This window comes from Brassica napus, chromosome C5 (assembly GCF_020379485.1).
Source record: "Brassica napus cultivar Da-Ae chromosome C5, Da-Ae, whole genome shotgun sequence".
NCBI lineage: Eukaryota > Viridiplantae > Streptophyta > Magnoliopsida > Brassicales > Brassicaceae > Brassica > Brassica napus.
The window spans coordinates 21,787,145-21,809,271 of NC_063448.1; the positions used below are offsets into that span (position 1 = coordinate 21,787,145).

Below are 22,127 nucleotides of genomic sequence, written 5' to 3' on the forward strand. Positions count from 1 at the left end.
AAGAGTGAAAGAAAAGTAGGAAATATTGTCTAGATGTTTATGTTTTCACAGAAAAGTACTAAAAGCATATAGTTTAGAGTAAATTAGGTGCAAACTCTATTTTTCACTTTATAATATAGTAAAAAAAATATGTTTACTCTATATTCATTTTTTTTTGTTTATCAATATATTTTTTACTATAAAATAAAGTACTAGTAGAATTGAAGTCAACTGTATTATAGACTTACTCTATTTTCTTAACTCTATAATATAGTTGATTTAAACTCAGTGATGCCATAGATTAACATATATAATCCATCAAGTCTAATTATGGCATGGATTATCAGCAAGTGACTCCAATAATGTGGATGCGTGATTCACAGGGAAGTAACGAAGGATTCAACAAGGTTGTTTATGAATAAACTAAACAAAAGGTATTTATCTAGTTCAATTTAAGGGCTAAAGATTTTAACTTCCTATTGTTAAGCCATAAAGGTTAGTCCTTTCAACTTAACCCATTTGCCAAAGCTTAACTATTTGAGGGTTCTCAATCAATAAAATGACAAAGAACTTACTGGATGATGGTTCAATCAAAGCCGTCGAGTTTCTACATAACTATTAATTATTTTGCTGTAAAGTTGTAACTGTAAATGAACTAACCACAGAACAATGTGCATCCACAACTAACCTGTACAATGTTTAGCCAGCTGAGGGTTTGTAGAAAATTTTCTAAAAGAGTTTCTAGCAATAAAAAATGAGAAAAGTAAAAGATGGTTCATTTTATTATAAATAAAATTATATAGTAAATATCATTTTTTAAGAGATTAGAGGAGTCTTTCACCTATATGATGCCTTAACCCCATGAAGCTTAGAAATTAGAATCATGTAGACAAGTTCTCCACTAAAAGACAAATAAACAAATACAATCGCTTTCATATATAAACCGGGTAGATACCATGTAAGTATTACAAACAAAACAACACTTAGAATCACCACCATGTTTTTCCAAAAAAGATTCTTGAAAAGTAACACATTTTTGGTATGATGGTGTATGGGACTATATATGCATGGTAACAGAGAATGCAACGTAAGAAGGTGAGCTTCACAAGTATTCTCTTAGCATCTACGTGGAATAACACACATAACACACTCGGTACGTTACTAAGTTCCAATAGAAGGCACCAGTTGAAAACCGTTACTTGGACATGATCTTTTGTTTGCAGAATAATAAAACACTTACGACAAAAGCAGTAGTTGAGGAAGGTGCCCACTTTACTTTTACTCTCTCAGCTACAGTTTCCATATTTGGCTTGCTATGAAAATCAGCCAAAGATGCAGCCATGTAGGCACTATCGCGAGATAACTACATTCAACATCAGCAGGGTCGCACGAAATTTTTTTGTTCACGATTTTATAGCCAAAATTTTGTGGATATATCATCATATAGCCACGCAATATGTAGTTTTGGCCATAGAAATGTATGGTTATACGATTAAATTCTACAAGTACTTACGCGTCAGTACCTACACCAACCCAAAATCAACAAAAATACAGTAGCCGAGAGCTAATGCAAAGAAGCAGGGTATAAACTTCACAACTATACCCAAAAGACAGAGAATAATAGGATACATTTAATGATATAGCGGTGTGTAAGATATACCCGTGAACGATAAGCATCAATGTTTCTCTTCTTTTTTATTTGTGGAAACGCAACTTTTATAAGCTTTCATATATCTATTTATAGGCTCTAGCCATTAAAATCCTACATGTTCCAAAAGACTTCTTTATTTATTTATTTCGTGATTGTATCCGCTTAAATACTATTATCATGATTATCAATCCATATTGAAAACTTCACCAACATTCCAATGTTCTAAAGGCTTTATTTTTTTTTTTTTTAACTTGTTCTTTCAACCCTGCGTCATAAGTGTTCTAGTGAGTTAACCCACAACTCATCTAGTTAGGCAATATTTACCTCAACACTTATTAGGTGACTTATCAAGTGTGTGTTGTCTCACACCCCCATACGGGAATAAGTTCATTAAGAGACCATATGTCTTAACCTGCCACATACAACATTAAGAGATTTTAAATGCCATCAGATTATGATCATTTTTTCGTTTGACCACTTTGAACCAAGAACTCAAATATAAATGAAATTCTTGGTAGGGTATCCAAAATGATCTAACCTGAAAGAGGTGTTAATCCCATTTCCTTTGCTGTGTCCAGGACCATTCGTCCACACAAGCCTTTCGTTAGTGGATCAGCTATATTCTTCCCTGATCTCACAAACTCAAGTGATATCACACCTGCTTCAATTAAGCTGCGTATCACTTTATGTCTCATACGGATATGCCGTTTCTTCCCATTATACAATACATTCATAGCCACTGCTATAGCAGCTTGAGAATCACATCTCATGGACACAGAAGGACATGGTCTTCCTATCATTTGGATATCAGCAAGCAAGTTTCTCAACCAATCAGCTTCTTGACCTGCCAATTCGAGAGCAATTAGTTCAGATTCCATGGTGGAGCGAGCAATGCAAGATTGTTTAGTAGATTTCCATGCTACAGCTCCTCCACCTAAAGTAAATACAAAACCACTGGTAGAGTTTACTTCATCATTGTCTGACACCCAATTAGCATCACAATAAGCTTCAAGTACACATGTAGAACCACTATAGCATAAGTTCTAATCACTGGACAGCACTTGGTCGTTTAATGAGATATTTGAAAGGATATGCAATATCAGGTCTTGTACTATTCATCAAATACATTATACTTCCCATGATCTTAGCATATTCAGACTGGTTCACACTTTCTCCTCTATTTTTACACAAATGCAGAGATGAATCATAAGGAGATTTAGCACTAGTTTCATCCCAATATCCAAATTTCTTAAGAATCTTTTCAACATAATGAGATTGATTTAATGAAAAACCAGAGTCAGTTTTTACAACTTTTATCCCAAGAATGACATCAACTTCACCTAAATCTTTCATATCAAATTTAGAACTCAAGAAAACTTTTGTATCACAAACAATTTGCAGAGATGTGCCAAGAATAAGCATGTCATCAACATATAAACATATAATAACATATCCATGCTCATGCATCTTAGAAAACACACACGTATCTCCAAAGTTTGAAACAAAACCATTTTCATGCAAAGTGTTACTAAATTTTTCAAACCATTGCTTAGGAGCCTGCTTAAGACCATAAAGAGATTTAATTAGTTTGCACACTTTATGTTCTTGACCAGGCACAATAAATCCCTCAGGTTGCATCATATAAATTTCCTCATGTAAATCACCATTCAAAAATGCAGTTTTCACATCCATTTGATGGACAACTAACTTATGAATCGATGCAAGGGCAAACAATATGCGAATGGATGCAATCTTAGTAACAGGAGCGTAAGTATCAGAATAGTCTACTCCCTGTTTTTGAGAATTTCCTTGCGCCACCAGCCTTGCCTTAAATTTGTCTAGAGTACCATCAGCTTTCAGCTTCTTTTTCATAAGCCACTTGCATCTGATAACCTTGCAGCCCCTAGGCAGATCAACAAGCTCAAAAGTGTGGTTAGCCATAATAGAATCAAATTCAACGTTAACAGCCTCGTTCCAAAAAACAGCATCAATGGATTTCATAGCTTCAGAAAACGTTTTAGGATCTTCTTCTATCAAGAAAGCATACACAAACTCTTCACTAAACTCATCATATTCAGCTAAGAATGTAGTAATGAAATCAGGACCAAAATCAGTTTCGGTTCTTATTCTCTTACTCCTTCTAAGCTCTTCATTATTATCCTCAAGAGTTCTTTTAGTAGATGTATTACTAGAAGAACCAGATTCTAAATTTCTCTTAATAGGAAACACATTTTCAAAAAATTCAACATCTCTAGACTCAGTAATGCTGTCAAATTGCAGAGAATCAGGTTTAAAAGTCAAGCAACGATAAGCAGCACTGTTCAAAGCATATCCAATAAAAACAGCATCCACAGTCTTAGGACCAATGTTATTCTTCTTAAAACTAGGCAATCCTACTTTAGCAAGACACCCCCACACTCTTAAATAATTCAAATTAGGAGAATGACCTTTCCAAAGTTCATATGGAGTAGCTGGAATTCTTTTATGAGGCACTTTATTCAAGATATAACAAGCAGAAAGAACAGCTTCCCCCCATATTTGATCAGGTAACCAAGAACTAATAAGCATAGCATTCATCATTTCCTTAAGAGTACGATTTTTTCTTTCAGCTATACCATTTTGCTGGGGGGTATAAGGTGCAGTTTTCTCATGAATAATTCCTTCTTTTAAACATAAAGACTTCAGAATTTCAGATTCATATTCTCCACCTCTATCAGTCCTTAACCTCTTAACTTTTCTATCTAACTGATTTTCTACTTCAGCTTTATATTGCATAAACATTTCACATGCCTCATCCTTTGTTCTTAATAGATAAACTCTCGTATATCTAGAAAAATCATCAACAAAGGTAATATAATAATGTTTACCACCTCTACTAGGAGTGTTTTTAAAATCAGCCAAATCAGAATGAATGAGTTCAAGCAATTCAGATTTTCGATCAATGGGATGAGAAAAAGGCTTTCTAGCGTGTTTTGCTTCTACACAAATTTCACATTTTGAAATATCTTTCTCCAAGTTATCAGAAATCAGATTTGCATGCTTTAAACGTTTGATAGAGTTCACATTTAAATGTCCTAGTCTACCATGCCAAGTGTCCAGAGCACACACAAAGTAAGCAGAAGCACTACCACTTATTTCATTCATAACATCAAGAACAAAGAGATTCTCATTACAAAAAGCCTTTCCCACGTACCCCCCATTTTTAGTAATCACTAACTTTCCAGCATCAAGAGTTTGTTTAAACCCAGCAATCATCAACAAAGCACTAGAAATCAGATTTCTAGTGCATGTTTGGAACAAACAAAACCTTAGTCAAAGTTAAAACTCTTCCAGATGACAATTTCAAATCAAGTTCACCAATTCCAGCAACTTGCAAAGCACTAGCATCACCTAAGAAGACACAATCACGTGGAGACTCATCAAGAGTTTTGAACAGAGACTTCCTGCTGCAAATATGACGTGTAGAGCCAGAGTCAATGATCCATTCCACAACGTCAATTGCAGCGTTTACCTCAGTGGTGACAGCAATTAACTCCTCCGTAAGATGAGCTTTGTTCCAACACTTCATCTTTTTCTTGAAATCAGCAGATGGCTTAAGAGCTTTTGCGCCATGGTTTTTGTGAGATTGTAACCTGTTCTTTTCACCAGAACTTTCCACCACATTAGCATTATTAGGAAATGAACGAGCGTTGGTGTTTTTACCTAAATACTTTCTGTTTGCATCTTCGATCATAATGTCAGCGATCAGCTCGTTAAGAGACATCTTCTTTTTCTCATGCTTCAGCTTGGAGCGATAGTCATTCCATGATGGAGACAACTTGTCGATGAGCACCAAGGCCGCCAGCTGCTCATCAATTGGTAAGCCCTCAGCCTGAATCTTGGAAACAATGGCTTCATACTCATGGAGTTGATCCAGCACTGGTACGTCATCCTTCATCTGAAAGGAGGTCCATTTGGAGGTGACATACTGCTTTTTCCCTTCATCTTCAGCTCCATATCTTTTCTTTTGCTGAGTCATAGTTGACATATATGTCAAAGAGCTTCTCCGAAAGGTGTCGGATAATATGACCACGGCAAGTTCGGTTGTGATCTTCAAGAGTGCCTTCTGGTTTCTTCTTACCAGACTGCGAGACAGTCTCACCTTGAGAGTTGTCGGAAGTAGGAGTCGCTGAAGTCGCAAAGGACTTGTCCTCGTTGAGAACATAGTCAAGACCAATCTCTTGGAAGAAGAACATGAGTTCCTCTGACCACCTACGGTAATTAGAACCAGTCAGAGGTTGAAGTTTGGACAGATCCGGTACTGCAGAGTTCTTCGGCATTCTGAATCGTAAGAATTATATATATTTTTTCGCTCAAGAATGTTATAAATAAAGCTTTAAAAGATTCAGAAACCAGAACACAAAGGAAAACAAGTTGCAGAGCCGTAGAAAGATCTACTGCACTTGAGCAAAAAAATCGCCTAATCCCGGGTGCAAGATAACCAAGGCGGGTCACTCCAGGGTTAACTCTGCTCTCACTCAATCCAGGAGAGATGAAACTCTCAATTTGAAAACCAGAAAACTTAGAGAAAGAAGAAGAAATGATCAAATTGTGCGTGCTCTTTCAAGCTCCAAACTTTTCTCTTTATAGTCAAAAGATCGTAACTGCTCAGGAGAAATCCTTGCCCATCTCTCCCACAATCACGTTCCGTTAACGCTTTTGGAAGCTCGTTCAGAAAATTCAGCCGCGAGCTTTGACTTGTTCTATTTCTCATAAAACAATTTCTTATCAAAACAATTAACTTGAACGATGAAAACAAAGTTTGAAACGACAAAGCCCAATTTCATAATTAATAAAGCCCAATAGTAGAAACATACCCAACAAGATATACCCGTGAACGATAAGCATCAATGTTTCTCTTCTTTTTTATTTGTGGGAACGCAACTTTTATAAGCTTTCATATATCTATTTATTAAGGCTCTAGCCATTAAAATCCTACATGTTCCAAAAGACTTCTTTATTTATTTATTTCGTGATTGTTATTATGATTGGCATATGCATTCAGAAAGTAAGCTTCCTAAACGTAAAGAGAAGCTTTTGATGTTACAGTCACGCCTTCTCAGATGCATAAACGTAACAACTCTTATTTGTGGAATCCATAGGTCTAGTAATCAAGGGTTTAAATGCTTCTACACAAAGTTAGGGATTCGATTCTTAGATGAAGCAACTTTTACAGATTATACGGATTCAAAGCTTATCGGAAATTCTATAGCATTGTAGGTAGAACCCTTTGTTGTGGACTTGTGCTGTGCAGAGAGATTGTCCATCGAAGATATCATATATGTAAACTGTCTGTTAATTTTAGTGTTACACGGAGAAATACGTCTTATAATCATTGTCCGTGAAGTTGATCATCATAGCTAGAGATTATAATGAGATAATTGACGATTTGACCAGTGTTAATAAAAACAACTCGTATCTACTTGCCATCTTTTACCTTAATTTAATTATGAAGCATCAATTCAGCAACCAACAAAACAACCAAAAAACCACTGATCTTGTTGCTTCACGTTCAAATACACACCAGAGAGCAACATGGTCAAACCGGTTTACACACGCCAGAAGTATCAAACAACAAAACCCATCACACCCCAATGGGGTGAGACCCTTGTCGCTTTGCATGGGATCTGGAAGTTGTTCCGACATCATGGACTTATAATGCAGCTGGACACAATTATATTCAATCAAAATCTCTTTGCTTGAAGCCTCAAACAGTGTACCACAAGAAGTTTGTGGTTACAAAAATGTAAATGCTATATACCAAACACAAAATCTTCAAAAACAAATTCTAGGTCTATCACAAAGAATGGATGTCTATAACCAATATACTTTCCTGTGAAGACGCGGAATAATATACGTCCCAACTCCGACGAGGTACGCGATTGTAACCATAACCAGTCAAAAACAATGAACAGTTAAATTTAACCCAGATCACACAACAACACAGTATTTGCATGGGTGGGGGAAAAAAACAAGATATTTAACATATCCATGAGTTGTACATATGAAGCAAAACGAAAGATTTTTGGTGTTTTACTGCATAGTTTTCAGGTAATGCCATTGAACTTACTAAATGATGTTTTAATTAGAGCCGTTGACGAGCTTCTTGAAACTATCTTTTCTAAAAAAGTTTGAAAACTTTCAGTGCCTGTAATTGTAAGCCAACTGACCACAGAAGACTACACTGTAACCTAGTTTCATGGAAACGGAAACGGAAACGGATACGCGGAAACGAAACGTGGAAACATAATTTTTGATTATTTTTGCTTTGGAAACGTATTAGAAACGTTTATATATATATATAACTAATTAATATTTGCATTCCCTTTTATTATATATGTTTAGTATATTTTAGAATACAAATAAGCAAATAGTTCTATTTAATCATACGAAAATAAATTGCGTTTCCACTAATTTTTCAAACTGAGATTTTTAAAAAATGAGTTTCCAATGCGTTTCTGCGAGTTTCTGAAAGATTCTAATTTCGAAACGTTTCCCAAACGTGAAACAGACCTTGAGTTTCCATGCAACATAGACCGTAAAAATAATCAAAGAGATTTATTCTCACTTTGTCGGCTGCCACCTGAAGCACAAATATTGTTTACGACCAAGTCTAGTATCATAAATCCAAGGTAGAATCCACTAGACAAGTCTTCCACGTAAAGAGTTATAATCGTGTCATAAACAGTACCGGCCTTGAGGGGAAGCCACAGAAGCATTGGCTTCCGGCCTTCTATATTATTAACAAATATCGGCCTTTATTTCAAAGAACCATCTTTAGTGTAGTGGTTTACTTAACAGTGTATTGAGTAAGAATAAGAGGCTTAGGTTCGATTCATTGTGGCAGCCTATTTTTTTCTTATTTTGCTTCCAGCCTTGTGAAAGTCAAGACCGGTGCTGGTCATAAACCGGATCATACCATTTAAGGACTACCAACAAAACAGCAAATCACATCACCAAAGCAATATTTTATTCCAAACGCATTTTTTCACAAGAAATTCTTACAACTAAAAACTTTCTTTCGAGCATGAGTGTGTTTGGAAGGATGTGGTAACACAGAAAGCAGGGTAAAAAACGAGTTTTACATAAGGGTTTTCTCTCTCCATTCACATGGAAAAAACAAACAGCGACACGCCGAAAGGGGAATAGCTTAGTAAGTTCCAAAAAAAAAAGGTAACAGTATATATAAACCGTTAGGACAAGCAGAGAAGACATGATCTTTTATTTGCAGTATATAGCTACAACAAAAGCAGTCATTCGAAAAGGTGCCATCTCTTTACCTTCCCTTTCCCAGCAACAGTTTCTACCTCTGGCTTACTATCAGAATCAGCCAAGAGGCAAGCATTATCACGAAAATGATGTCTGATAAGTACCTTCATCATCACCAGGTTCACACCAAAGAAAAATAAACCAAAAAAATACAAAATATATAATAACAGAGCTCTCTAATGCAACAAGCAACCAAAAAACTTCACTATATCCAATTACAGAAAATGTGTTTCAAAAAAAAAAAAAAAAAAAATCCAATTACAGAAAATAATGCATATCTTGAATGATATAGCCATGTGTAAAAGATATACCCCCATCAAGAATAGGCCTCAACTTTTTATCTATTATATTTTTAACCATTGAATCCTGTCTTTTGCAAAAGATTTTACTTTTTATTCTCATAATTGATGTTATAACCTTCAGAGAAAGTGAGCATCCTAAATGTACAGAAACTTTCGGTGTTTTCACGCTTTCTCAGTTACACGTTTTAACATAATCTAAATATGAAGCAGCAACCAGCAAAACATCATTGTCTGTAATGTGTTCACTACTCAGATAATCAAAGCGATCAATAAATAGAAATGTATATTTTGCATTGTATGAGCTGTGAAGTGTCAACAACCCTCTAGTGTTGCTATTAGTGTTCGAATTACTATTCCATCCATCCATCTTCGCTTGACACCTCAAACACTCTACCAAGAAGTTTCTGGTTACAATAATGAAGGTAAGTCCACACAGATATTTATGAGACCACAGACTGTTTTGAGGGCAGGGGTAAAATACGACCACGCTCAACCAAAAGTAGCATTAGCTGATCTGCCTCCTCAAGTTTTCCTTCCCGAACCAGTCTCTTGCTAAGCTTCTCACACATCTTAACATCAGGTATCAGATCCCGGTTAAACATCCGACAAGCCACTTAACATGTCTTAGCATCAGATGTCGAAGCTGTCCTCAGAACTTTACCCAAAATTTTGTCTGCCTCCTCGAGCTTTCCCAAACCACAAAGCTTCTCAATGACTTGGTTATACACTGTCCTGCATTTCTGCCGCAGCAGCATCTTCTCCAGTATAGCCACGAGATCATCAACCTTTCCCATTTGGCAGTACCGGTGGATGACAGTCCTGTATGTGACAGGAGTGGGATCTATGCCTTTGTGAAGCATCTTCTTCATAAGTTCCGTTGCTTCTTCTATTCTACCTTTTTTCCCCAATGCATCAACTAAAGTGGTGTATGTGAAGACATCTGCGTGTTTGTTGATCAGGTACATGTCATCAAGCAGTGAGAGAGCAGCGTCTAACTCCTCGAGTAGCTCAACAGCTTCCTCAACTCGACGCAAGTCACAATACCCTCTGATCAAACAATTATAAGTCACCACATCTGGCACTATACCAATAACCTGCATTCGTTCCATAAACCGTAAAGCTTTCTCCAACCTATTCGCTCTCACGAAAACATCAATAGCCGTGTTGCAAACTACGTTGCATGGAAGCGTGTCCAAAGCCATGATTCCTGATTCTGAAGCGGAAGCGCAGTCGGAAGCGGGTGGAAGCGGCCGGAAGCGCGGTTCCAAAAAAACCAGATTTGGAAGCGTATTGGAATCAATGATTCCTAGTTGGAAGCGTGTAAATCTAATATTGGAATCGTAAATAAAAAAAAAGGAAAAATTAATAAATGTTTTTATGTTTTATTTCCTTAAGTGAAAATCCTAATTAAAAAAAAAAGTGAAAACTCAAAAGGACTACGACTCTGAGTCGTCATTCTCATCTCTTTTACACCTCATAGTTGCTATCTTTCTTCTTCTCTGTACTAAGAGTCTAAGAGCATGATTAACTGTAGGGGGTTAAGGGGGTTCTTATTTTTTTTTTTTTTTTTTTAATTTTTTTTAATTAAAAACGAACTATTCGCGGGCCGCCACGTATCAGTGGGACCCGCAAACAATACCAGAACCAAAGCAGACTCACCTCTTGTGGAAGAGAAGGAAGAGCTGAATTTGCCGTTAATTATGGTCTAAGACCAAACAATCGATCAAGGCAATTTTCTTTGGACTTTTGTTTCTTTGTTAATTGTTATATTCTTCTTCTCTGGTAAAGAAACATGAGACTTTGTAGCTTTTTATGTATGGTTTGATGATTAGATGGTTAGTATTGGTTGAAACTAAAGCTGAATTTGGTTTGTGAATCTAAGGTTAAAGTCTTATATTAATATTAAACAAGTACAAAGATTTTTTTTTTTTGGTGTTTCCAAGCGTAGAGTAAAGCGACCATGTCTGATCATTATGATAATTTTTTTTTTTTTTTTTCAGAAGTATGAACCCATCTGATAATGATGATGTGGATGACAAATCACCCTTATGAATTTATGTGAACAAGATTGAAAAGATAGTAGGAGGGGGATCATGGAGGTTTGAATGCAAATTTTGCAATACAACGTACGTTGGAGCTTATACTAGAGTTGTGACTCATCTTATACAAGAGGGAGTTAAGGGAATCAAAGGATGCTAGAAAGTTACTGCACAACAAAGAGATAATATGAAGAAATTGGTAAATGATTGCAAGGAAAGGATAAAGCGTGCAGCTCCTACGCCAGTTCCATTACCTTCAGCGTCAAGAAAGGCATCTGCTTCTTCTCTTGACTATGACATGAACTACAAATTTCCTGATACAAATGAGGCTGATTCAAAGAAGAGAAAGGGAATGGATTCAGCTTTAGGAAAAGCATTTAACAATCAGGCTAGGGAGCAATGTGATGGTGAAATATTTAGAATGTTCTGTACAAGCGGGTTGTCTTTCAACGTTGCAAGAAATCCTCACTATCGCAACTCATTTGTGCGTGCATCACAAATTCCTGGCTATGTTCCTCCTGGTTATAATGCTTTGAGGACTACACTTCTCCAATAACCGTGTTGCAACTTGCAAACCAACAAGTCAGGCTCAACACCAGCTCTCTGCATAAGAGTCAACACCTTCAAAGCATCCCTCAGCTGACCTGCTCTACTATAGGATACCATCACAAGCGAAAACGCTTTAGAGGTTCGATGTATACCTCTACGTTTCATCAAAACAAGAACTCTTCTCGCACCTTGACAGAGCTTAGTCTTGCTAAGAACCTCGAGCATGGAGTAATACACAACGGGGTGGTGGCGATACCGCCACTGACGATCCGCCCAGTAGAAGAACTTGAGAGCAACACGCTCGTCGTCTTGCGAGCGTAGAACGGCGCAGACTTGCGACGGTTTAAGGCTCCTTCGAAGGTTCCTCATTTCGCCTTTGTGCTTTGGGTTCCAAGAGGATCTGAGATTAATCAATCGGTTCGTCTCTCTCACCAAAGGGTGTCGAGATTCATCTTCTTCCACGTCGAAGCTACGGTTTACGTCTTGTCTCGAATGCGGGATCTTCCCGAAAGATTCCAGAACAGCCAAATCATCACCATGGTCCCATTCGTCGAGACTTTCTTCATCGTCTTCTTCTGTTAATTCATTTATCTCGTCAAAGCTAATGAATCTAGGGTTTCGGATTTCTCCAGATTCAGCTTCATTGACATTCAAAGGCGGTGACTTTCCGAAACCCAATTGGGTGAATTCTCCTGAGTGGTGGTCATATTCGCGATGAGAAACTCCTTCTCTCAGATGGGTCAGATTGGGCGTTAGAGATTGGAGAAGGTGAGAATCGGAGTAAGGGTCGAGGAAGAAGGCGAGTAAGCCTTGAATTCAACATCAATTAGACAAACGGAAACGAGTTGCTTCGTCACTTAATTAGCTCTCACTCAGTCGTAGTGTTCTTCACAGAGAGAAGTAACGGAAAGAATGCGATTTTGAAAGTTGGAACCTGAAAACTTCATTAGGTGAAAAGACCACGGAAAGGTGGTTGGAAAATAACATATTTAACAGTTATAGTGTTATGAAATCATATTATAGAAACGAAGCACGAGTGGTATAGTGGTAGAATAGTACCCTGCCACAGTACTGACCCGAGTTTGATTCCCGGCTGGTGCTGAGATTTTGGTTCAGTGATGATTGGGTTCATCGCATACATCTGATGCTCAGATTAATTACCAAATCCTGAGCTCTCTTTCTTATCAAAATAATTTAAATTTATTAATAAATTTCCAAAAAAATCTATCTATTATATTAAAACAGCAGTCGCTTTAGGTTTTTACTTTAGAATTATGGCCGTAGAGATTTTGGCTTTACAGACTTTGACTAGTATTCTATTTTTTTTTTTTTTGACATCGAACGGCACTACTAGTATACTATTAAAACAGCAGTATGACCCATTGATATATGTTTAGTCCAACAATTATTTTTTATCATATCTACTAAAAAATTTTAACCATATATTTTCTAACCATATCTAAGTAACCATCACTTTAATCCCTTAACAATCGGGGATCCACTATGTTATTTTTCCCTTTTATATTACTCTGAACCACTCAGTTTAATCAGTTACAACTTAATCACAAATACTTCGTTTATAAAATATCCATGAACCGGATTGGTTTCTATAAACCAAACAATGTAACCGTACGTAAACTCCCTTTGGTTTTTATATGACTCATACGAATGGCTGGAACCCATCTCTTTGAACTTCTTCTCACATGAAACTTAATTATCGGACCACAAAAGAAAACCGTACGTAATAATAATATACTTTTGCATAAACCGATGGTTGAACAAGAAAACAATTTTTTTTTTGGAGCAAAACCAAGAAAATATGTAAGTACATATACTTTATCAACTTATTTTCGTTATATTGACTTGATAGGTTTTAAGAATTATAATCTGGAACTTGAATTGATAGGTATCTAAATAATAAAATTAAACTTCAAATCCAAAGTAAACTAAAAGTAAACTTCAAATCCAAACTAAAAGTAAAACATCTTGTTATATAAAACTTGGTTTTTCAAAGTTAGTAATTAACACAATCGCGACACATGGCAGTTATATATTCTAGATTGTGACATGTATTAATCTATCTCATAATTAAAATATATATACTAAGATACTAACAAAAATTATTTTATCAAAAAAGTAATTACGAATATTATTTAATAATAATTTTCCTTTTGTAAAAAATTCTAATCAAAAGATAATTGCAAAATATTATTTGATAATAATTTTCTTTTTAATATTGTGACATGTGTTTAAATATATAATGATTAAAAAAATATAAAGCTTGGTTCTTCAAAGTTAGTAATTAACATAATCCCGACATATGAACGTTATATTTTTAGATTATGACATGTGTATTTATCTTATAATTGAAAATATATACTAAGATATTAACAAAAATTATTCTATTAAAAAAGTAATTACAAATATTATTTAATAATAATTTTCCTTTTTTAAATCCTAATAAAAAATAATTACTAAAGATTATTTTATGATAATTTTCTTTCTAATATTGTGACATGTGTTTAAATATATAATGAATAAAAAATATATAAGAATATAATAAAAACGAATTTTGAAAAAAACTGCATGATAGTAACAATTCTTTTATCTACAAGAAAAAATGTCGACAAAAAAAAAACAAGAAAAATTGTAAAAATATTAGTGATATTGAAAAAAATAAATTTTTAAAATGAAACTTTTTAAAATAGTTAATATTAACTGGAAATAGTTATTTGATAGAAATTTTCTTTTTCTAAATCCTTGACAAAATATAATTGTAAAAAATTATGTAAATTAACTTCCTTTTCTAAAATTCTAAAAACAGTAAAATAATATTTAATAGTTGTTTTCCTTTTATATAAAACAAATCCTAAACAAAAGAAATTTGTTTCATATTTTTTAAATCCTAAATAAAAAAGAATTGTAAAAATTTATTTGATAATATTTTTAAAAGAGTATGTGATGATAAACATGATAGTAAAAATTATTTCATGAACAAAAGAAGTGTAAAATTGGTATTGATTTAAATTGTAAAAATAATAATTTAAAAATTATTTATTAATGAATAAAAATCATTATTTGATTCAAATTTATTTTTTTCTGGAATTATAAAGAGAATATAACTGTAATAGGTTATATGACACTAATTTTCATTTTCTAAAATCTTAAACAAAATTGTAAAAGAGTATTTAATATTTTATTTTATATTTAACTGAAAATAAAAAGGATATTTTATAATTATAGAATGTTTTCTTTTTAAAAAAAAATCCTAGCAAAATAAAATTTTAAAGATTTATTTAATAAAATATTAAATTAAATTGTAAAAATAATAATTTAAAAATTATTTATTAATAACTAAAAATAATTATTTGATAGAAATTTATTTTTTTCTGGAATTCTAAAGAGAAGATAATTGTAATAGGTTATATGACAGTAATTTTCATTTTCTAAAATCTTAAACAAAATTGTAAAAGAGTATTTAATATTTTATTTATATTTTTAATTGAAAATAAAATGGAGATTTATAAAAATAGAATGTTTTCCTTTTTTTAAAAAATCCTAGCAAAATAAAAATTTAAAGATTTATTTAATAAAATATTAAATTAGTACATAAGAATATGTATAATATTTTCATTGACTCGATTGGTGTATTTGACTTTTATTCTTATTTCAAGTTGTGTTCAGTTTAAACGTTTAGGTATAGTATTTTCTCTAATCCTAAATACAAATTTTATAACAATTCATCTATACACCATAATTATAAAATACAAATATTAACTTAAATTTATGTGTGAAACAGATTTTAGTTATAAAATAAATTTCAAACAATATATGCAAAAAAAATTCCAAAACTATAATAAAATAATTTATTACTTTATGGTTTTTTATTAAATTAAAATGTCAAACAAAACTCGTTGTAAAACAACGGGCTCATATCTTGTTATTAATAAATTATCGGATTTATCTTGGGTCACCGGATTTACCGGTTCAACCGCGGATCTAGATCGGGTTTCAAAACACTGAGTATGGGACTTTGATTTTGGATCGATTCCGAGTATGTTTTTTTGGTACGAATATTTTTGACTAATTGTGTTAGGTAAATATTAAGAAAATATAATATGTTGCAAAATTTATGAATAAAGTTTAAAAATAGTTTCTAAAATACCTATGGCACAAGTATATAATTATGAAACTTGACATATTTAATATAGTTATCAAAAATTATATTAAATTAATATTAAATACAAATATGATTACAAAAACACACATATAAAAATTAATTTTCTCAAAAAAAATTAAAACAAAAATTCCGTCCTTTGAAACAAGATTATGAATTCTTGATATAGGTATGGTCCAACTATTTTAATAAAATTATCAAAACATATTATTAATCATTTAAGAACAGATTACGCAAAGAAAAACACAAAGCTGACTAAAAATCTGTATATAAAAATTAAGTTTCTAAAAAATGTAAAACAAAAAATATATCCACCATTTTAAGGGCGGGTCAGAATCTAGTAAAAGTCTTAAAATTCTAATGTGTTTACAAATCATACGATAAATTTTATTTTGGGAAAAAAATAGAAAGAATTTTATTTACTTAACTTCAGAGAAATATTTCTTTTAAATGAGGGAAATTTGGTAAAATTTATGTGAAAAAAAAAACTTTTTTTCAAGATCTGTCTGTCAGAAGACTTTTTTGACGAGAAGACTTACACGGAAGTCTTCTGGTCAATGCATATGTTAGTTTTGCAATTGAATTTATGCATGTCTTTTAGAGAGGACTTCTTTGAAAGTCTTCCGGTTTTCTTTGTTTTCAATTTTTTTTCGATTTAGAAAACTTTCAAGTAAGTCTTCTAATAAAAGACTTCCTAGAAAACTTACTTGAAAGTCTTCTAGAAATTTACTATTCACCTAGAAGATTTTATATTTTTAGCTAGAAACAAAAATATTTTAGCGGGAAATTAAAATATTTTTAGCAAGAGTTAGAAGACTTACATGGAATTCTTCTAACTGATCAAATACTAATCGCCAGAAGACTTCTTGGAAATCTTCTAGACCCTAAACATAACCTCTAAATTCAAATAACTAGCTAAATAGAAACAAACACTTCATTAAATTTTAAAAAAATGTTTAATATACAAAAACTAAACATATATAGGAAAACATTTAATTTTCAAAAAGAAAATTAAGCTTTTTAAAAACTAACCCTATGAATATAAACAATACTACAACATATGTTACTAAACCCTAAACCAAAGAATATCATGACTCACTACTTTCACTCATCTATGTTGAAAACAATTCAATACTATTCTATTTTAATTTATATCACTTACAATTGTTTATAATTATATGATTTCAATTCTTTCCCTATCAAGATATCTTTATAAAATTTATAAATTATTTTTAAGATCTACTATATGAGAATACTTCCGTGGAAGTTGTCAAGAAAACTTACATAACCTCAGAAGACTTATAAAATCTCACAAGACTTTACGAGGTTATAATGGTAAAAATAAATTATGTTTCTTGTTTGATCATAAGGGGCTAGTTGTAATTTCACTAGCTTTTTGAATTATTTTTGCATATGATTCAAGTTTGAGATATTTTTAAGGTTAAAATCAAGTTTTGAGTCATATTTGGTAATTTTTTTTCTTTTTATTTAAAAAAAAAAAATGGGTAACAAAACCAATAACGCCAAGTTAATCCATATCGATCGACTTAACCGTTGGTAGAAGGATAAACTCTTCATGTGGTACAATGTAAATCTTGAGTGAAACAAGCAACTATCCACACTTTAAAAGACCAAGAAGAAACATAAAAATGAAATGTGTTAATCAATGTGATGTGAATAAGCTAGCATCAAGATGAAGAAAGGAGAGCTTTGTGGCAACAAAGCTATCATTTCCTTAAAGTGCAGAGTGAGGACGAAAATAAGAAATTCAGGGATCGATCTGAGTGTGGCAATCATACATGCTGAAGAGAAATAAAGGAAAAAAAGATGAAGAAAGGGAAGCTTTGGGGGCTGCAAAGCTATCATCTCTTTAAGGAGTAGAGTGAAAATGAAAATGGAGACCTTCAAAGATCTATTTGAGTGTGACAATCACTCCAGAGAAAAAAAATATCAAACGCATAAGAAAAAACACACATCACTTCGTGCTTAATGGCGTGGGCAAAAGAAGAGGAGAAGCCTAATCCTAATGTGATGGAGTAGACACAGAAGTGACTGAAGAAGATGTCCAGTAACATGAGGAAAGACCAAGAAGAATTCATGTACATTTCTGCCAAAGTGAAGTCTAGGAAGCAAAGTGAAGTTGGGGAGTTAACTGAAGTATGAGGCTAGGGTGTAGTCTGGATGCAAAACTAGAAAGAATAATTTGAAAAACAAACTCAAAAGTTTTGGAAGGACAATATTGGTACCTAATGAAATCTCATATAGTGGTTAGTATTTAGCCATGTTCGGGAACGCGCTATGCGCTAGTCAGGCGGTCGGGTTGGGCCTAGCGTCTAAAGAGAAAATCGGAGATTAATCGAAAATTATGCGGGGCGGAATTTTTAGATTGTTTACTATGTTATAAAGTTAATCTTTAATTGTGTATAACATTAATACATTTTTATGTTTAAGATTGTATAAAACACACAAATAGAATATATAAACTTAATATAGTGTAATTTTCATCAAAATTATGAATATAAATGATATTTATAAAATTTTAGATCAAATAAATAAATAAAATATTATTAAAAAAAAATAGATTAGGCGGCTAGGCGGTCATTTAGGCGGTCTAGACGGAGAAAATCGGATATCCGAATTTTTAAACCGATTTAGCATAAATCGGGACGGAAGAGTGACGCGTAGCGTCCAGGCGGCTAGGCGGCCCATTTTTAGAACAGGGGTATTTAGTTATCTCTTAGCTAAGTGAAAGGACAAAGTCACATCAAGAGAAGAATTTTAGGAGTTCGAGCACTGTTCATCCTTCCCTAATGACCACATACTTAGTAGTTGTAAGTTTGTAACACTTGGGATAATTTGTTTATCCTCGCGTCTGTTAATACTTAAGACATATGTACTATTCTCTTGTATTAAAATGTTTGTAATGTTTAATTGAAAGATTAAGAGAGCTAATTGAGCTTCTTCCCTCTTTACTCACCCGTTCTTCAACAGAAATCAATAGGATAACTATATTGATCATACTCTAAATCAACATAGATTCAGAGCTCATTTTGTTTCATGTATCCTCAAAAGCCAACACTAAGACAGTTGATAGTTGTAAGTAAGAAAAATGACCATGGCTTAAGTTTCTGTTGACTCCAGCATACACTCGGAACATTATTGTTTTTGTGCACTTGTAAATTTTTTGGTAACCTATAAATCTATGAAATTACACTAAGACAGTTGATAGTTGTAAGTTGTAAGTAAGAAAAATGACGATGGCTTAAGTTTCTGTTGACTCCAGCATACACTCGGAACAAAATTGTTTTTGTGCACTTGTAAAATATTTGGTAACTTATAAGTCTATGAAATTACCAATATCCCTGTTCGTTTCTCCATTTGTCATCTTCGTCCAACTGTTCCATCTATGTGATCCATTCAAATGATCCATCCAGATTTTAGCGATTGTTCGCTTTTCCATTTAGATGAGTCATCTAAATGAACCATTTAGATGGATTTTATGTTTGTTTCTTTTTTTTCATTCCCATCCAAATGAGTTTGATTCACAAATTACAAATATAATCTTGTTTTGATTTAATCATATGTTTAATATTAATTTTAACTATATCTAATTTTTTATTATTTAGTCTAAAATATATTTACACTGAAATTATTTTAAATTAGCATTTCACATTTATAAAATTTTATTTCGTATAAAATGTATTTTTCGATTTTGGTGGAAAAACGTTTTTTATTTTTATTTTAGCGGGAAAACGCATTTTTAAGGTTTTGGCGGACAAATGCGTTTTTACGGTTTTGGTGGGAAAACGCGTTTTTACGGTTTTGGCGGGAAAACACGTTTTTACGTTTTTGGCGGGAAAACACGTTTCTACGGTTTTGGAGGGAAAACGTGTTTTTATGGTTTTAGCGGGAAAACGTGTTTTTACGGTTTTGGCGGGAAAACGCGTTTTTACAATTTTGGCGGAAAAACACGTTTTTACGATTTTGACGGAAAAATACAATTTTATGGTTTTGGCGGAAAAACGTAATTTTGTGATTTTATTATTTTCATGAATGACAAAATGATATTAGGTTTATGTTTGTAATTTGTTAATTACATAGGGGTATAATAGACATTATAGTTTTTTTTACAAACTCATCTCCATTCAAATGATCTAATCTAGATCAGCCAGCTGATGTTTAAAATTTAGCCTAAATTTTAAAAACTCATTCAAATGAACCATTCAAATGAATTGTACTTTTAATGTCTAAACGAACAAAACTCTCATTTTCAACCAAATGATTCATCTGAATGGAGAAACGAACAGCCCCTTATAATTCTATGAAATTACCAAATATCCGTCCATTACCCGCTGGATCACTATTCCCATTAGCCATGCAGCAGTTGGTACAACACGATGAGAAAGATCACCACATTTTTATGGATATTCATTTGGTTTCAAGCATGGGGTTATCCTAGAATGATATATGATCTGAGACGCTACAAATATTATACTCTTTGTGAGACCACCATAATTTTTACTTTGTCTATATATGATCTGGGACGCTACAATATATTTAAAAAAAAAACGATCATACATTTGCTAAGTCCTCATTGGCTAGGTCCAACGTACACTCGAACATGATTGTTTCTCAATAACCTACAAAGTCTAATTTAGTTTTTTTTAGTGGTCAGTGGTCACCGTAATTAAAAAAAACACGGACTCGTGGGTCGGTATAATATTGTTTTCGAGGTCAAATTTATCAATTACCGGCGGGGAATCTACGTTTCTTAATCAGGATTTCATTTTCTTTCCAAACACAAAACTATACTTTTCATAAAGGTTAAAGTGTTAATCGTTGCAAGCTCCAGCACTAAACTATTCATTTTATCCAAATTTCTGTAGTGAAGTTCTTAAATATTCTAAGCCAAATCTTTTGAGAAACATGGCAAAGTTCGTGGATTTACATCAGCCCATCGAAGATTTTGTTTTCTAACATAAACCATCAACCCATCAGACGATTAGCGCAACAAACATAAGAAATGAGAAAAACCTCTCTGCCCTCCTCTATGTGACTATGCCCATTTGATTTGTCATTTTTTGAAAAGCTTTTATGACGTTAGGAACATGTTAACTATTTCACACATGTTCTTTTTACAATCAATTTTATTTAAAAAAATAAGACATATCTATCTATAATAATAAAGTAGAGTTGTCTCTCACCTTATGCCGCCACGTCATCAATAAGCATAGGGCGTTTTGTGCCACGTGACATCTCAAAATTAACTTACGAATCTTTGAATCTTGAAGTTCCATTGGGCCGTCCTTTGCTATTTAGTTTTACAAACAAGCCAAAATGTTACACGATATGTACATCTATCTTCATCTAATCTGGTTTATACAAAAACGCCTCTCGGTACCTCTCTACCGACGGCCTTAGGTTATCATTCAATCTCTCCAATAATAACTGCATTTACGTCATCTCCACCACTTCCTTCACTCCCTCACATTCATTAGCCCTCTCACTCCTCTGTAGCAACGGAGGAAACCTTCTCCTATAAATAATATTGCAGTCTAGGGTGAAACTCATCACTCACACCAAATCATTACTTACATTCTCTTTAAAACCCAGATTCCATCTCTCACCTATTGCTCTTTGATTTGAAAGTCTGTCGTTCTGCTAAGACCGTGGTGCCGTGACTGCTCAGGTTTAGGGAGGCGCCTAATGTGACGAAAGGAGGAGATCACCTAGGAATGGGCATGATCTACCTCGATGAACAGGTAACTCGGCGGAGAACATACAACTTTTCTGATTACCAGTTTATCATAAATATCTCCCGCTGACCTCATGATTTTACGTTCCTCTATCCAAACCGGTAAAGCTTATCCAAGGTTGGTCAACGCCCACCGCTTGAACACTTTCAGATACCTACTAAGGAAGGTTCAATCTACTCGAGAACTGGGATAAATGGTTTGATGTTACAAGGAAAAACAGTAACTTCAAACTCTTTGACTCCCCGATCTCCATACACTTCAATAAGCAAATTGCGTTCAAAAATATACAGTTGCGGGCACTGCCAAGCTGCTCCTAGGAACTTAGGCCCTGCCGATTCACTTAAACCATGTATAAAGGCGGTGATT

General features: G+C 33.5%; 1 protein-coding gene and 1 pseudogene across 1 annotated transcript; both read right to left on the reverse strand.

Annotated features, from left to right (window-relative positions):
• Window positions 1-7,379: 7,379 nt before the first annotated feature.
• On the reverse strand, window positions 7,380-11,129 carry LOC125586869 (pentatricopeptide repeat-containing protein At4g28010-like). The gene has a single exon (XM_048756667.1). It carries the CDS (start codon window positions 10,440-10,442, stop codon window positions 9,855-9,857), a length of 588 nt encoding a protein of 195 aa, XP_048612624.1. The 5' UTR covers window positions 10,443-11,129; the 3' UTR covers window positions 7,380-9,854.
• A 109-nt stretch (window positions 11,130-11,238) lies between these two features.
• On the reverse strand, window positions 11,239-12,963 carry LOC106394685 (annotated as a pseudogene).
• Between the last annotated feature and the right edge of the window lie 9,164 nt (window positions 12,964-22,127).